Source organism: Myotis myotis, unplaced genomic scaffold (assembly GCF_014108235.1).
Source record: "Myotis myotis isolate mMyoMyo1 unplaced genomic scaffold, mMyoMyo1.p scaffold_m19_p_2, whole genome shotgun sequence".
NCBI lineage: Eukaryota > Metazoa > Chordata > Mammalia > Chiroptera > Vespertilionidae > Myotis > Myotis myotis.
In genome coordinates, this window is record NW_023416324.1 from 35,135,492 (window position 1) to 35,153,316 (window position 17,825).

The 17,825-nt window shown below is 38.5% G+C and overlaps 1 protein-coding gene across 8 annotated transcripts in view; it reads right to left on the reverse strand.

The window, feature by feature from the left end:
- TUT4 (terminal uridylyl transferase 4) overlaps window positions 1-17,825 on the reverse strand; it is a 168,248-nt gene that overhangs the window by 31,821 nt on the left and 118,602 nt on the right. For all 8 annotated transcript variants that reach the window (XM_036347477.1, XM_036347481.1, XM_036347478.1 and 5 more), the window contains 5 exons: window positions 17,183-17,357; window positions 12,778-13,475; window positions 6,438-6,588; window positions 2,112-2,198; window positions 82-185 (listed from right to left, as the gene is read on the reverse strand). In XM_036347477.1, coding sequence (XP_036203370.1) covers window positions 82-185; window positions 2,112-2,198; window positions 6,438-6,588; window positions 12,778-13,475; window positions 17,183-17,357 — 1,215 coding nt within the window. The remainder of the gene's footprint in view (window positions 1-81; window positions 186-2,111; window positions 2,199-6,437; window positions 6,589-12,777; window positions 13,476-17,182; window positions 17,358-17,825) is intronic.

The window sequence follows — 17,825 nt, forward strand, 5'->3', positions numbered from 1 at the left end:
ATACTACAGACAAAATTAAAAATAGATAAATCACTGGAAGAAAATAAACTTCCATAACTCTTTCCAAACACTAACTCTTACCTCTGCATTTTCGTGGCCTTCTAGGGTCATACAAATATCCAGATCACTATCACGAAATCCAAATCCATTCTTAGAAGAGCCAAATAAGCACAATCTTGCCTTTTCTAAGCAAAAAAAAAAGTCAAAAGTTTTATAATTAGCAGGAAAGAGGAGTCTTCTATTACCTACCTATGGCCTAACACAAATGATCTCGTCCACATTTTATGCCCTAAATTACCTACTATTGACAGATATACTGAGAAATTCCAATATAAAACACTCATCTAAAATGCAGATCTTTTGCTCAAGTTCCCACATCCATGTATCTAACTGCTTCTTCCATTTTTCCAGAGATCATAAATTCAACAAGTCAAAACTAAACTATCAACTTCATCTCAAACCTATTATTTCTAAAATCCTTCTCAGAAAACAGTATCATCATTGACTCAGTTGCCCAAGTCAGAAATATATGTGTGATTCTTAACTCCTCCACATCAAAAAAAAACCACCAAGTCTTTAGCTTCTTCCAACTTAACTATCTCATAAATTCATCCTCAACATCACTACCAATAGTTAAGACCAATACTTAAGAGATTTATGTCTTGGAAATAAAACTAGTTTTCTTAAGGCACAATTCAAGTAGTCCTATAAATATCACCTTAGTAAATAGAATTAATTTTCCTCCAAAAGTGAGACAGTAATCCATTTGATATAAATTATGATAGGACTATCTTCTCATTCTCAGTATCATTCGTTACAGATGCCACTTCAAACAAGCTGTGACTTAACAGGATCAGGTTTTTCTCCCTATTAATTCTTATAGACTATACATTTAGATAACAAACTCTATATTTTCAAAACTTAATCCTCCCTTTCAGTTCTGATACCCTAACTTGAAATTTCAACGATAACTGAGATATAAAAGAAGTTACGTTCATGAGCAAATAAAAATGTGCATCAGTTTAATGTAACAGGGACTTTTGATTTGGTCAATATTTTACATAACAGCAAATATAATTCAAATATGGAATCTTATAGCACATAACAGATTATCTTTTAAAAGTACTACTTCATTCTGATTATAAATCAAGTCTTTATTCTTTTCTAAAATACTTGGCTATAGAACTCTTGATTCTTCACCCCTATACTCAAAACCTGCTCCTCCTGCTATTTTTGCCATCTCAGTTAAATAGCACCACCCAACTATTAAGGTAAATACTTTGAAACCATCCCTGACTACTATTCCTCACATCTAACATGTAATGCAACAGGAAATCCCGGTGGCTCTACATTCAAGATATATCTTAACTCTGACCATTTCTCATCTACTCTTTCAAATCACTGTTATATCCCATCTGAACCTATGCAGCAGCCTCTTAAATATTCTGCTTGCTTCTATTCTTGTGAATCTATACTCTGTTCTCTCAGATAATATCACTTAAGCGTCAAAATCCTCCAGAAGCTTCTCATTAGATACTCAAAATAAAATTCAAAGTCCTTCTATCAACATCTATAAGGCCCTAATGATCCAGTCTCTAGCCTACCTCTTTAACCTCATCTTTCTAGTACAGTCACTTCATTCACTCCACTCCAGCCATACTGACTTCCCTGGCTGGTCTTCAAACATACCAAACATAACCCAATCGTGGAGTGTTTATATTTGTTACTCTTTCTTTCTAGAATGTTCTCTCCTTAGATATTCCTATTAGTTGCTCCTTCATATTATTTATGGCTCTGCTCAAATGTCACTTTATCAGAAAGAACTACTATAATACCCCATTACTATCCTTTTAACTCCTGAACTTTAACAGCATTTATTTCCTGATTTTATATTACATACATATTTTTTCACTTGACTATGTCTCCCCCCTTCTTAATATAAGCTTCATGAGAGCAGGTTTCACCTTTTATTAGCACTGTATCTCCAGTGCCTAGAAGAGTATCTAACACATAACATTCAATAAACACTTTTTAAAAAAATGAATGAAACTCAGATCAAGTGACTATAGTAAAAAAAAAAAACAAACATCAATTTTTAAAATATGACATACCATCATATTCTTTTTGAATAAACTTTTCCAAGCCCATTAAAATTTGTTCCCTATTGTGTTGTTCAGAGAAAGGTGGTGACAATTCATCTAAATTGAAAAAAGAAAAAAGTAAGAAAAATAAAATCTGAAAATATCTTCAGTTTTTTTACCTAAAAACTTACTTAACATTTCTTTATTATTTGTTAGCTTCTATGAATATAAAGTCATAAATGCTACAAGGGAAGGAAGGGGCAGACAACAGCAAAAAGATAATTTTTATAGATCTAGATTTATGTTCATTTCACATGACCATTTTCCTTATGATATATCTACAAAATATATTTACTTCTACAAATTATTTAAAATCATTTTTTTCAGACATTCTACTCTCCCATACACTTGCTTGTTCTTCCCTCCTTGTAAGACTACATTCCTGTTGTTAAACTAGGTACCTGACCTTCAAATCTAACAGCTGCCACAAATGCCTGGTCAAGAGTCACATCTTCCCTATAAGTTGCTTTACTCAATGAGTCTTCAAAGACCTTTCCTTAACTAAATTTCCTTAGCTCTCCAAACTACTTGTCAGTTTAATTTACACTGTCCTTTTAGTTTTCTAGTTGTTTCATTTATATTCACCTTATTTTTCTAAATAAGACCATATAGAGGATGGGGCAAAAGTAGGTTTGCAGTTGTTCATATGGAAAATAATAAATAATAATATAAGAATAAACTCTGTGTTTCGAGTACTCTCAATTGTAAGCCTACTTTTTTTGCCCCACCTTGTATTCCTTAAGAATAGTCTTTTTTCCTATCTCCTGCTCCAGATGTATCCCCAGGAGTTAATAGGGTAATGGGAACAAGGCAGTAATTTACTGAAATGAATTAAACTAATACTCAGCTTTTGAAAAACAAATGTAGTATCAGCACTTGCAACTTGATTAGCTGAAATACATTTGATTATTGTTTTCTTAGAGTAGGGAACTATTTTGTATGATACTCTTATGGTAACACGATATGATGCACTTGTCAAAACCCATAAAACTCTGAAGCACAAAGAGTGAACTTTATAAAATGCAAATTTTAAAAACTCATTTAGGAGGTCAGGCAATCTCAGGATGGAATGCAGGCTATAACTAAAAAATCTAAGTGTTATAAATGTACTAGAGACCCAGTACACAGATTCGTGCACTGGTTGGGGGCATGGCCTGCAGGGATCGGCCTGCTGTGGGAACGCTGCTCATCCCGGTCAGCCGAGCAACTGTAGACCCGCCTTCTGAGTGGCTGCTTCCGCTGTAGGAGCGCTGCTAATCCTGGTCAGCCGAGGGGCGCTCCACTGTGGGAGCGCAGTGACCACCAGGGGGCAGCTCCTGGTGGTTGTTCTGGTCGTTCCGCCATTCAGTTGCTGGGCTTTTACATATATAGATAAGACAACTTCACTCAAGGGAGTGGAGGAAAAGGTGCTAACCTAAGTAACTTTATAAATTAGTGGAGTCTGTAAGACTAAAAGCAAAAGGAATTGCATATAAGCACTGTACTCTAATTAATAAAGTTGTTTTCCACAGGGGTACAGGATAACAGTTCCAATAATGCTATAGATATGTACTTAAACGGAACAACTAAATAAATATGTGGCAGATGGTGGGAGCTAGATTTCTCACTATTGGAGTGGAAATTTATAGGTAAGAGGCTAGAAAAAGCCACGTAATAATGAATTCGAGTTGGAGACATCAGTAGAAAGTCATGTTTAGCTTAATGTAGATAAGATGGTTACATATAAAAATATTCGTAGATGTGTGTACATATACATATACATACACATATATATGTTAGTATACACACATTTTCTTGCTCAGAGGGCCTAGAAGCAACAATACCCAGTAATAACAGGCACCCTTGGTTTCTAATACCATTATTCAATAAAAGGAACCAGGGCTCTTGGGAGAAATGTAAGAAATATATACATGATGACCTGGAACATTTGTAATGCCAGAAAAGTAAGAAAGTGCTAAAAAAAAACAACCACCAAAACCCATACACTGATGGGGGTTTATTAAAGGGACACATGAATCAACTGAAAGAGCTCCCAACAGCCAAATCTGTAACAATTTGAGCAACAAAATAAAGTGTTATTAGATTAAAACCCAAAGTATAAAATATCCATGAGTCCATATTGAGATAAGTAACTGAATAAATAAAAACAAATGTAATGAATTATATTACATTATAAACAATGTGCGATGATTGAACCATTCAACTCTTAGGTATTTACCCAAGAGAAAGTAAAGCACATGTATATACCCATACTAACACATGAAAGTACACTGCAGATTTATTTGTAATAAAATTTAGAAACAAACCAAGTATTCATCAACAGGTGAATGGATAAACAAATTGTGGTACATCCATATAATGGAACATAACTCAGCAATAAAAAGGAATGAACCATCATTGATACACAAAATATGGATGAATCTCAAAATAATTATGCTAAGTAAAAGTCGTCAGACCTCTTCCCCTCCCCTCACAAAAAAAAAAAAAAAAAAAGAGTATGTGCTTTGTGATTCTATTTATATAGAACTCTAGAAAATGCAAACTGCCCGACCATAGTGGTTCAGTGGACCTACGAACCAGGAAGTCAGGGCATATGCCCTGGTTGCGGGCTAGAGCCCCAATTATGCAGGAGGCAGCCAGTTAATGACTTTCTCTCATCATTGATGTTTCTATCTCTCTCCCTCTCCCTTCCTCTCTAAAATCAATAAAAATATATTTTAAAAAAAAATACAAAACAGAAAATGCAAACTAATCTACAGTAACAAAAAGCAGGTAAGTGGTTGCCTGGCAGGAAATGAAGATAAGGAAGGATAAAATGTTACATCATAAATTTTATTTTACCTGGACACAGTAAATAATTTAGAAATATTTGCTATGGCACCCCAATAACTTTAATTTTAAAAAATTAATTTTTAAAAAGTATTTACTAAGTGAAGATTCATCCCAGATATAAATGTGTGTTGAATAAGGTATAGGGGTGGGCAAAAATAGGTTTACAGTTGTCAGCATGCAAAACAGTATTATTCTTCTTGTATTACATATTTTTCCACACAAACAACTGTAAACCTACGTTTGCCCACCCCTGTATGTAAGGATTTCCTCAAAATAACTTTATCCTTATCTCCCTCTATTGCCTTTCTTATATTCTACCAAACCTAAGGTAGTTATTCTCTCAGACAAATTCAACACCCTTTGGTTTTATGCATATTCTCTATATCTGAAAATGCAGTTCAAGGTCCAACTCAAATGTCACATCATTAATTCCAATTCCTCTGATCCACCCCAGTTAAAATTGTGTTTGCATTGCATTTTCTTTACCAATACTATAACAAGTAACACATTATGCTTCCAGTTACGGCAATGTTCATACATGTCTTGCACATTCATCTAGAGCAGCACTGTGCAAGAACATTGCAATGATAAAAATGTTCTCTGTCTAGCCCTGGCCAGTGTTTCTCAGTGGTGTTAGTGTCAGCCTGCACACCAAAAGGCCTCAGGTTCAATTCCCAGTCAAGGGCATGTAACTGGGTTGCAGGTTCGAACCACAGCCTCAGTCAGGGCGCATGGGGGAAGCAACCAATCGATGTGCCTCTCTTACATTGATGTTTCTCTCTCCCCAACCCCCTTGTTCCCTTGGGGGAAAAAATCCTCAGGTGAGGATTAAAAAAAATAAAGTTCTCTATCTAGACTGTCCAATACAGTAGTTACTAGACCAGCCGTGGGCAAACTACGGCCCGCGGGCCAGATCCGGCCCGTCTGAAATGAATAAAATTAAAAAAAAAAAAAGACCGTACCCTTTTATGTAATGATGTTTACTTTGAATTTATAGTAGTTCACACAAACACTCCATCCATGCTTTTGTTCCGGCCCTCCGGTCCAGTTTAAGAACCCATTGGGGCCCTCGAGTCAAAAAGTTTGCCCACCCCCGTACTAGACACATGAAGCTATTCAGTACTTGAGATGTGGCTGATATAACTGAGGAGCTTAATTGTTCATTTCCGTTCATTTTAATTAATTTAAATTTAAATAGCCACAGATAGCCATATTAGCTAACACAGATACAGAGTCTAAGCTTCTTAAAAGCAACACATAGGGTCTCTATATTCCCCTTGGCATTTATCACAGTGCCCTGCACACAGTAGACATTTAATAAATATTTCTAGTTGGGTCTTTAAACTATTCAAAAACCTCTACCAAAACAAATGTAAGCAAACAGTTTTGAAATAAGAAAACAAATAAATAAATATCAAAAGCTAAAAAAGAAATTAGTCTCAGTTCTAATAAGAAAAGACTTACCAAAACATCTTTTACATACTAAATCAAGTATTTCCCGAAATCGATTTGTCATTGGTGGCAGAGGCTTTAGGTCAATTTTCCTGAAATCCTCTGGGCAATCATTTTTTGAATGGCCATCCTTTTTGCAGATGCTGCATACTATCGTTGGTGGCTAAACACAAAGGCAAAAAAAATTAATCTAATCTAATAAACTATTGAGGAACTTCATTATTACTTAGAAAGCAGGTCCAAACAGAATATTTTATGTAACTCAGTTCTGATACCCTGTGCTTTCAGAAAAGCATGTTAATGAAATGCACTGTTAAATGTAAAAAACATATTTTGAGCCAACCACTTTAACTTTTTCCCCCACTAAAATGGTATTGTCAAGGATTAGCTTTACCTAATGATGTAAAATAAAATACCAGGAGATAAAAAAGATATAGATTAATTCAAACAGTTTTATCAGTCCCCAAATGAAATACATGCATTACTATTTAATCTACTAAGATCTTTAACAAAGTAGATTACACTTCTATGTCACTGAACGACAGGGGTATGTTCTGAGAAATGCATCATCAGGTGATTTTGTAGTTTTGTGAACATCACAGAGTGCACTTACATAAACCTAGATCAGTGATGGCGAACCTATGACACGCGTGTCAGAGGTGACACACAAACTCTTTTTTTTGGTTGATTTTTCTTTGTTAAATGGCATTTAAATATATAAAATAAATATAAAAAATATTAATCTTTGTTTTACTATGGTTGCAAATATCAAAAAATTTCTATATGTGACATGGCACCAGAGTTAAGTTAGGGTTTTTCAAAATGCTGACATGCAAGCTCAGAAGATTCGCCATCACTGACCTAGATGTATAGTATAACCTACTCTACATGAAGGCTATACAGCCTATTGTTTCCAGGCTACAAGCGTATACAATACATTAATGTACTGAATACTGCAGGCAACTGTAACAATTTGCTAAGTATTTGCATATCTAATCATAAAAAAGATAGTAAAAATATGGTATAAAAGTGTGTGTGTGCATTTGCAGGGCAGAGTAAGGGCTGTGGATGGGACAACATTAGAGGGGGAGTAGACATCAGGAGGAGGGAGGGAGGGAGGGGATGCAGGAGTGGGCAAACTTTTTGACTCGAGGGCCACGCTGGGTTCTTAAACTGGACCGGAGGGCTGGAACAAAAGCATGGATGGAGTGTTTGTGTGAACTACTATAAATTCAAAGTAAACATCATTACATAAAAGGGTACGGTCTTTTTTTTTTTTTAGTTTTATTCATTTCAAGTGGGCCGAATCCGGCCCGCGGGCCGTAGTTTGCCCACGGCTGGGATAGAGGGAAGGAAGAGAAGGGGAGAAAAAGAGAGAGCAAAATACAAAAGAACTACAGAGATAAAAACTGAGATGAGAAATAATAAGAGGGGGAGGAGGAGAAGGAGAGGGAAAGGGAGAAAGAGAAGAAGGGAGGAAGCAGACTGTGAGTGTGTGCAGGATACTGTGGTGTGTGCGCGCACTCATGCTCACAAGGGCACACCGCATAGGTGCTAGGGCAGGGCACTAAGGGCTCCCTCCTCCCCAGCTCTTACTCCCTTATCAACTCCAGACACAGCAGTGGCTAGGCACATAGCTGGTGGACAGCAAGCTGAGCCTCACCTAAATCACCCAGAGCTAGCAGTAAATTCATACTACAGTCAGGTCCAACCTTTTCTTTCCACATCAAAAACAAACTTTTCTTGTTTATCATTTATTATAATCTTATGGGATCACCATTGTATAGGCAGTCCATTGTTGACCAAAAATATCACTATGCAGGGCATGATTATATAAAAAAAAATTTCAAGTGGCACCTTTCATTTCACTCTAAACATTTTCTACCTTCAGAACTAATCAATCCTAGAACTCTTGCTTGTCTAACTGGTTCAATTTATTACATTAGCAAGGTATTCAAGAAACCAAACTGTAGAGCTGAACTCTAAAAATAAATCTGCTTCATACAAGGAACAACTCTTATGTTACAGCCACAAATGTAACTTCAAACCCTATGCCACAATTTAAAATTTATTCCAACACACTATCAGACAGAGAGGTAGCTAAAACAGTGAAATTTTCCCCAACTATTTAAAAAACAAAACAAACATATGGTAAAGGAAAAGCACACCTTTTTTCTTTATTGTAATACTAGAGGCCCGGTGCACGAATTCGTGCACTAGTGGGGTGCAGCCAGTCCGCCCCGATGGGGACTAATAGGGATGGGCTGACTGGGGCGAGGGGCCATGGGTGGAGCCGGCCAGGGCGAGGGGCCGCGGGCGGTTTTTTCCAGCCAGCCTTGTCCCCAATTGGAGTGGGGGCGCCCGCTCAGGGGCGGGGCCAGCTGGGGCAAGGGGCTATGGGCTGTTTGCCAGCCAGCCCAGCCCCTGATCGGGTGCCCACTCAGGGGTGGGCCGAGGGGCCACAGGAGTTCCGGTCGTTCCACTGTTTGGTCAATTTGCATATTAGGCTTTTATTATATAGGATGCCTAGATCCTAGAGTTAGCTTCTTCCTCCAGGATTAGCCTGGACAGGTACCTAGCTATGAACTCTGATGAAAATTATATATAGAAACCTCTATTTGTAGGAATGCTGTGCTGTGGGCTAATTAACAGTAGTACCATAGGAATTTCTATCAGCTTTGCAAAGCTTTTTTTTTTTTAAATAATTCTTTATTGCTGAAAATATTACATATGTCCATTTTCCCCCCCATTGGCCCCCTTCAGCCCGCCCCTGAGCCCTCCTCCCCTGAAAAGCTTTTTAAAATGAAATGTTTATCAGAAAGTTCTAGAAGTATGTTATAGATAACTAGAAAAAATTAAAATTGGAGAAATAGCTACCTTAATATAAGTTTCCAGGGAGAGAAAATCTATAAAATGGAAGAAATATAAACTACACCTATGTAATTAAGAGGCTTTTCTAAAACTCTGCCATTTATTTCATCCTTTTAATAGTCCATATACCCTAAATACTGCAACCTAAACAAAAGCAATACATGTATCCTTACAAAGAATGAAAAAACACAACTTAGTTATTATGTTAAAAAATTTAAGCTGTGAAGGGAGAAACCAAGATGGTGGCATAGGTAAAACACTGGAAATTGCTGCCTCACACAACAACTTCAAAAATACAACTAAAAGACAAAACAGACATCACCCAGAACCACAGGAAGGCTGGCTGAGCGGAAATTCTACAACTAGAAGGAAAGAGAAAAGCACACTGAGACTCAGAGGAGGTGCGGAAGTAAAGTGCAGAGGTACGGAGGTGCACGCGGAAAGGGCTGGCAACTGAGGACGCGGTTGACTTTTTCAGTCGGGAGGGAGTCTCAAGCTCCTGACTGCTCTGAACTCCAGTTCCCGGCGAGTCTCTGGGGGCCCAGACTCATATGGGGAGAAACTGGACTGTTTGGCATTGGTCGGAACTCGAGGGCGGCTTTCTCTCAGAGGTGCTTGTAGCGATTACCAGGACACTGAGAAGCGGGGCCTCTTAGGACAGGACTGATGAGCAGCCATAGCTGCTTGCTCTGCCCTGTTGATCCCCTGAGACCCCGCCCCACCCAAGCTGTGCACAGAGGCTTTTGCATATGAATGCCCTGGCCCTTTGCAATCTAAAATTACCTAACAAACTGCAGGTGGGTCAGAGAAACCCAGAACTTCCAAAAGAAGGACCTAGGCCCCACAGCAGCTTGTACTGCTTCACAGCTGGGCCTCATCTGGGCACCTCCAAACCCCAAACAAAGAAGGGGAATCTGCAGATCTCTCCATAGCTCCTGCTGGGTAGCCTCAGGAAGAGGTTAAATTAGCACCTCCTTAGAGATCCAAGAGCCAGTGTACCCAGTGGTCAGAGTGGGACCTTCCAGATTATGACTCCTCAGATCCATAAGGGACACACTCAGGAGGCAGACTCAGTGAACACCAAAGCCCCACTGAAGCAAGTCTTGCCCCATAAGGGTGTCTCCAGCATAGAATTTCTCCCACTGCAGACACAGCTGATTTTCACAGACAATTGGCCTGGAGGTAAATTCCTCCCAGTGATACCTACAACAATCAAGGCTTAACTACAACAAGGCTGTGCACAAAGCCCACAAAGGGATGCACCAAGAGTGTCCACCTCAGGTAATTGGGGAGGCTGAGCTACTGGGCCCTATAGGACACCTAGCACAGAAAGCCAGCATAAAAAATGCAGAGACAAAGAAACAGGTCACAAATGACAGAAATGGAGGAAAGCAAACTACTGGATATAGAGTTCAAAACCATGGTTATAAGGTTTTTCAAGAATTTTCTAGAAACCACCAATAAATTTACTGAGACCCTCAATAAATCTAGTGAGACCCTCGAAGTTATGAAAAAGGACCAACTAGAAATTAAGCATACACTGACTGAAATAAAGAATATTATACAGAGTTCCAACAGCAGACTGGAGGATCGCAAGAATCATGTCAAAGATTTGAAATATGAAGAAGCAAAAAACACCCAACTGGAAAAACAAAAAGAAAAAAGAATCTAAAAATATGAAGATAGTGTAAGGAACCTCTGGGACAACTTCAAGCGTACTAACATCCGAATTATAGAGGTGCCAGAAGAAGAGAGCGAGCAAGATACTGAAAACCTATTTGAAGAAATAATGACAGAAAACTTCCCCTACCTGGTGAAAGAAATAGACTTACAAGTCCAGGAAGCGCAGAGAACCCCAAACAAAAGGAATCCAAAGAGGTCCACACCAAGACACATCATAATTAAAATGCCAAGAGCAAAAGACAAAGAGAGAATCTTAAAAGCAGTAAGAGAAAGACAGTCAGTTACCTACAAGGGAGTACCCATACGACTGTCAGCTGATTTCTCAACAGAAACTATGCAGGCCAAAAGGGAGTGGCAAGAAATATTCAAAGTGATGAATACCAACAACCTACAACCAAGATTACTTTACCCAGCAAAGCTATCATTCAGAATTGAAGGTCAGATAAAGAGTTTCACAGACAATAAAAAGCTAAAGGAGTTCATCACCACCAAACCAGTATTATATGAAATGCTGAAAGGTATCCTTTAAGAAGATGAAGATGAAAAAGGTAAAGATACAAATCATGAACAACAAATACACATCTATCAACAAGTGAATCTAAAAATCAAGTGAATAAATAATCTGATGAACAAAATAAACTGGTGAAAATAACAGAAGCAGGGACATAGAAAGGGAGTGGACTGACTATTCTCAGGGGGGGGAAGGGGTGTGGGGGTGCAGGAAGAGACGGGACAAAAATCGCACACCTATGGATGAGGACAGTGGCGGGGGTAAGGGCAGAGGGTGAGGTGGGAACCGAATGGAGGGAAGCTATGGGGGGAAAAAAGAGGAACAACTGTACTAATCTGAATAATAAAGATTTAATAAAAATTAAAAAATAATAAAAAAACAAAAATAAAAAAAAAATTAAGCTGTGGATAATTAATTACTGATAAAACAATAAAACTGGATATATTCCAGTTGTTGTTTTTATAATATTCCACCTGGTTTACACATAGTCTATATAATCAGCACCCTGGGTTCTAATAATATTTCAATTATATATACTATACTTGAAGCAATGTGACTTAGCTAAAATTTTCTTTTATTAACAAAGTAGTTACTGCTTATTTTCTGTTCATTGGGATATCTTATTTTCTGTAATTTATCAAGTTAAAGTTCAGACTATGCCTCTTTAAAAGTAGGAAAGTTAATGCCCTGGTCGGTGTGGCTCATTGGTTGGAGTATTGTCCCGTGTACCAAAGGGTCTCAGGTTGCAGGTATGATCACCAGCACCATTTGAGGTGTGTGCTGGAGGCAACCAATCAATCTCTCTCTCTCACATTGATGTTTCTCTCTGTCTCTCCCCCTCCCTTCCACTCTCTATAAAAATCAATGGAAAAAAATATCCTCGGGTAAGGATTAACAAAACAAAAAAACCTTTAAAATAGAATACCATTATAATTCACAAACCTTGTATTCTCATTTGTGGAAGAAAAAATAATCATTGCATATAAAAAAATAGGCAAAATTTAAAATATATGTGCCTTTGCCAAATTTATTTTCATAAAATATCTGATAATTGATTTTCATATATAAGAAAGCGAAGCAAATCAACTAATAATAAAGTGCTGAAACCTTTTGGGGTTTTACATTTCTTTAAAAGGAACTATTAGCAAAAATGCAGTAAGTAAAATTTAAAAATACACTAAAATATTATTCCAAACCAACTATTTTTATATTTCTATATCTAAAAACTATAAATACAGAGCAATATAACCACCACATCTTATAGATTGTTTACAAACTGTATCCTACCTTGCCAGAGGTTAAAATAAACTTATCAAACACATAATGTAACTCCTGGGTGGGGTGGTTATCATCATCAAGGTCAGAAGCATCTTCTGTAGCTTTGCAGTTGCAAGAGGTAGCAGATGTGTCGGTACACATACTCTGATGTGAACTCTCTGATTCTAAATTTGACCCGCAGTCTGTACCAACAGACTCATTTAGGTCAGAGGATTTACAATCAATGCAATAACATTGGCTGAGATCCTTTTTTAAACAAGTTTCTGAAGGAACTAAATCATCTTGTTTCTTAATTGATTTTGGCTCTAATTCTCTGCCTTCACTGGTAGAAGGAGATGAAGATTCCTGTCCATGTTCAGCCAAAACTAGTTCAGTTACCAACAAATTGTCATCTTCAGTAATACATCTCCGTGATGTACATTTCATTTCATCATATTTACCAGGCTGACCTCTTTCTGCATTTATTTTTTCTGTGCTTTTCCCAAGTTGAATGCAACAATTAGATGTCTTATTGTCAGTCTTCACTGGTTTCTTATTGCTTATTTTTCCTTTATCTTTTTTCATGGAATCCACTGTAGATTTATCTGCATCCTTCCTCTGAGGACAGGCAAAATACCGATAAGCTGCCCTGAATCTCTCCACAACATATTCATAAACAAGCTGGCTGTTTAAGCTCCGTGCAACGTTCCTCTTGACTGAAAATGGATCTAATAAAAAAGAAAATGGTCAGTTGCTAAGTATTTACTAACTAACTACATTTTCAAGTTTATACAAACAGATCTTAACTGCTGGACTGTAAGCAGAGTACATTTTCCCAGTTTTTCTAAACTAAAGTCCCAATGAGAGTCCTTGAAAACTTAGTAGGAAAAATACAATAGCAACTTTGTTTCCTCTGTTTCTGTCTTAACATAAAAAAAAAAAAACTTTTAGAAAATAATAATAAGATAATTAATGAGAGAATGGCTAAGGAGCCCAACTCAGTAATTACAAAGTTTCAATGATGAAATTGCTGAAAACAACTATGTCAATACGCCTCCCAATAGTGTCACTGAATGAAAATTTTCAAGTTCTGGAACCCATTAATAATTTTAATTTTCATAGTATTCTTTAGTTACATACTCCTTGCAATTTAAACAAATAAAACATAACCTAAACTCTCAAAGCTTCAAGTTAAAAAAATACTGACTTTAAGATTTAACTTTAGTGAGATCAGAAAATTAAAGAGAGAAAGAGTAGAAACAAAAGTAGGAAGAGACCTAAGAAAGTAAAAATGAAAACAAAATTTAAATGTTGATCCAATCTAAAATGACTATGTTGAAAAGGCTTGCATCAACTCATACTTCTGAAAATGTTTATAGGTTTTTGGATTTTATAAGCCTTAAATACAAATATGTCAAGAATAAAAGAACAGTACCACCCCAAAAAACAATCCATATTTTTTTCTCCACTACTGAAAATCATTAAGTAAAAAGATTAATAGAACAGGACTGCTATGGTTGAAGCATCTGTTACTTTTTGCTGTTATCTAAATAAAGGGTTTAAAAAGCTTTTCCTAGCCTCTTTTCCCCTTCTAGAAGAAAAAGGAAGAAGAGAAATTATGATGGCTGCGGGTTTCAGGGCTCATTTATTTACTATATGTAAGAAGTATAAAATGTGAGGACATGCTTGAGTGTATGAGGATATGTGGGGTTCAATTCACACTAGGAGGCCAAGTGGATTGAGGGGACAGAAGAATGTTAAACAAACTAAAGGCTAAACTAAAATGATGCACAGAAATTCAATTTCCTACCTATAAAAAGTGAAATACTGTGAACGTAAATTTGTATTAAGAATTTAGAAGCAAGTGCACTATCCCTCCAGGGAGCACACCTTCGCCTTGCCCTTCCCTCTCTTCTTCCCCCAAAGGTATGCAGTTCCTAACTCTAAGGGACTCCCACAAGACTTGCATCCAGGGAGCAATGGGCCCTGACTTGTCCCAAAGGCCCCCTTTTTTCTGACTTAGTGAGCCAAAGCAGCCTAGCCTAGGCTCATTTCACTGTCCGGTCTCTCCTAGTGCTTCTTCTATCCTAGACCCTTCCTAGTTTCACTGTCCCATTTTAACAAACATCCTCTAAAAATCACCTGGACTTGTGCTGTGAAATCTTTCCTGTACAAAGTCAAGAATCCACACACTACCAGGTGGCCAAGGCAGGCAAGCTCAGGGCCAGGTCCCCTTTCCAATAATAAAACTGCCCTTCCCCCCATCATGTCCTGCCCCATGAAACCCTATTCTCCACTTATTTTTTTAAATGGTATAATCAGCATTTTGTTGTCATTTACAATCAGATGGCAGTGGAGTATATAGTCTCTATGCTTGATCTTTTTTTTATGTAAATAAAAATATTAACAGAACTGATAGCTGGTTGTTTTCAGAAAACCTGATTAAACTAATTCATTGATGGTGGCATCAAGTTTTTCCTTATTAGCTCCAAAAAATTCACCCTTTTGTCCTTTTGTAGCACTAGCTGGTTTGTCTCGGTGGCCTACGGACTGGTCTTGGGTTCAATTCTACTCAAGGGCATATGTCCAGGTTGCAGGATCGATCCCCAGTAGAGGGCATGCTGGAGGTAGCCAATCAATGATTCTCTGTCATCATTGATGCTTCTATCTCTCTCTCCCTCTCCCTTCCTCTCTGAAATCAATAAATACATACATACATACATACATATATATATATATATATATATATATATATATATATATATACATACACACATATACTAGGGGCCCGGTGCACGAAATTCGTGCACTGGGTGGGGGGGGGGGGAGTGTCCCTCAGCCCAGCCTGCCCCCTCTCACATACTGGGAGCCCTCAGGCGTTGACCCCCATCACCCTCCGATCGCCTGTTCGGCCCCTTGCCCAGACCTGACGCCTCCGCCAGAGGTGTCAGGCTTGGACAGGGGACCCCCATCTCCCCCCAATCACTGGCTCTGGCCCCCGCCCAGGCCTGAGGCCTCTGGCCCAGGAATCATGCCTGGGCAGGGGACCCCCATCTCCCTCTGATCGCTTGCTCCACCCCCCGCCCAAGCCTGACGCCTCTGACCCAGGCTTCAGGCCTGGGCAAGGGGACCATCATATCCCCCCAATCCCCGGCTCCGCCCCCCCACCCAGGCCTGATGCCTCAGCCAGAGGAGTTGACCCTCATCACCCTCCGATCACCAATCACCGGATCGGCCCCTTGACCAGGCCTGAGGCCTCCGGCAGAGGTGTCAGGCCTGGGCAGGGGACCCCCAGCTCCCCGCAGTTGCAGGGTCCGCCCCTGCCCAGGCCTAACGCCTCTGGCCTAGGCGTCCGGCCCGGGCAGCGGGGACCTGCAGTGGCAGCGGGGGGCGCCGCGATCTTGGGCTTCGCTTTAGGCCCAGGCAAGGGACCCCTAGCTCCTGGGACTGCCAGCTTCGACCGTGCCCAGCTCCCATCGCTGGCTCCACCCCTACTTCCTGCTATTACTGGCCAGGGCAGCAAAGGTGCCTGATTCTCTGATCATGGCTGGGGGGCAGGGCAAAGGCGGCCCTGGGGCCGCCTTTGCCCTGCCCCCCAGCTCTTAGCTCCCCGCTGGGTTTCAGATCACTGTCAGTGGCAGGGGGCTTCTTCCTGCTTTCCCTTTCGCCTCCCTGCATTGTGCCTACATATGCAAATTAGCCGCCATCTTGTTGGCAGTTAATTTGCATATAGCCCTGATTAGCCAATGAAAACGGTATTGCCGTACGCCAATTACCATTTTTCTCTTTTATTAGTGTAGATGTGTGTGTGTATATATATATATATATATATATATTTTTTTTCTTTTTTAATTTACAAGCCATTCTATTAATTCCTATACTTCTAAAGATCTTAATGTTGGGGGAGGGGTCAATTGGGGAAAAAGAAGGCATATGTAAAACTTTAGACAATAATAAAAAAAATCTTAATATTCTTGGGATTTGATGTGAAACCTGAGTTGTCAACATCAACTGTTCTTTTTTTCTTTAGTGTAGTCACATTTAACAGATGAGATCATTTAGAAGACAATAAAAACTGGATTTTAAAATTATAGTTCAACAATTTTATGACACAAAGTTCTTCAAAACGATCTTGTAGAGTTAATATAACTTCTATTTTTCTATATTTTTGAAATTTTTTATAATTAAAAATTAAATAAAGACATGTAAGTAAGCTAATATCCCGAACCAATCTAATATTTACAGATTGGAAATATTTAAATGAGTATTAATCCTATAAACAATAATGGACTTGAAAAAGAATTTATCTAAAATATATGACAACCTAGTGGCATAGATAGTGCTACAAAGTCAAGGGGTAAAATTTGTAACATTGAATTAGACAAAGATGATGAATAACACACACAAATTATTTTCCAAATGAAATATATTGTACCTTCAATGGCTATTCGCCTCTTAGGCCAGTTTTTGTTTTCTCTTGTTAAAATATCTTTTATCCGTACACATATGACATATTCCTCCAAAGCAAAATCCAGTGTGTAAAATTTTAGCAGCTCTAACCATAATTGTCCCAGGGATACCTGATTTGGTGTTTCCAATGTTAAAGGAGACTGGAAAAGAAAAAAAATACTTTTCATTTACACTTCACAAACTAATGAATCATTTACTTTTCACTTTAAAAAATCCTTAGAGATCACTTTTTCAAAAACTAAGCATAAAGGAGCAACCTGCCAAAAAGCAGTTTGTGGCATAGCTGGGAACAGAGTGCCAGTTTACTAACTCCTAGAATTTTGTGTTCTTTCCACTAGACCAGAAATTCTCAACCTTTGCTGCACATTAGAATCACAGTGGAAATACTAAAATACACTAATATCTGAGTTACACACCACTCTCACCTCCCATACCTTTCCCAAGATTCTGATTTAACAGACATGGACTATGGACTGGGTACTGAGATTTTCAAAGCTTCCTAAGTGATTCCCAGGTGCAGCCAAGGTTGCAAACCACTGTATAACAATCACCACAGCTCCTCACTGCAGTAATTACTTCTAAAATCTAAGTAAATGTCCTGGGCTTGC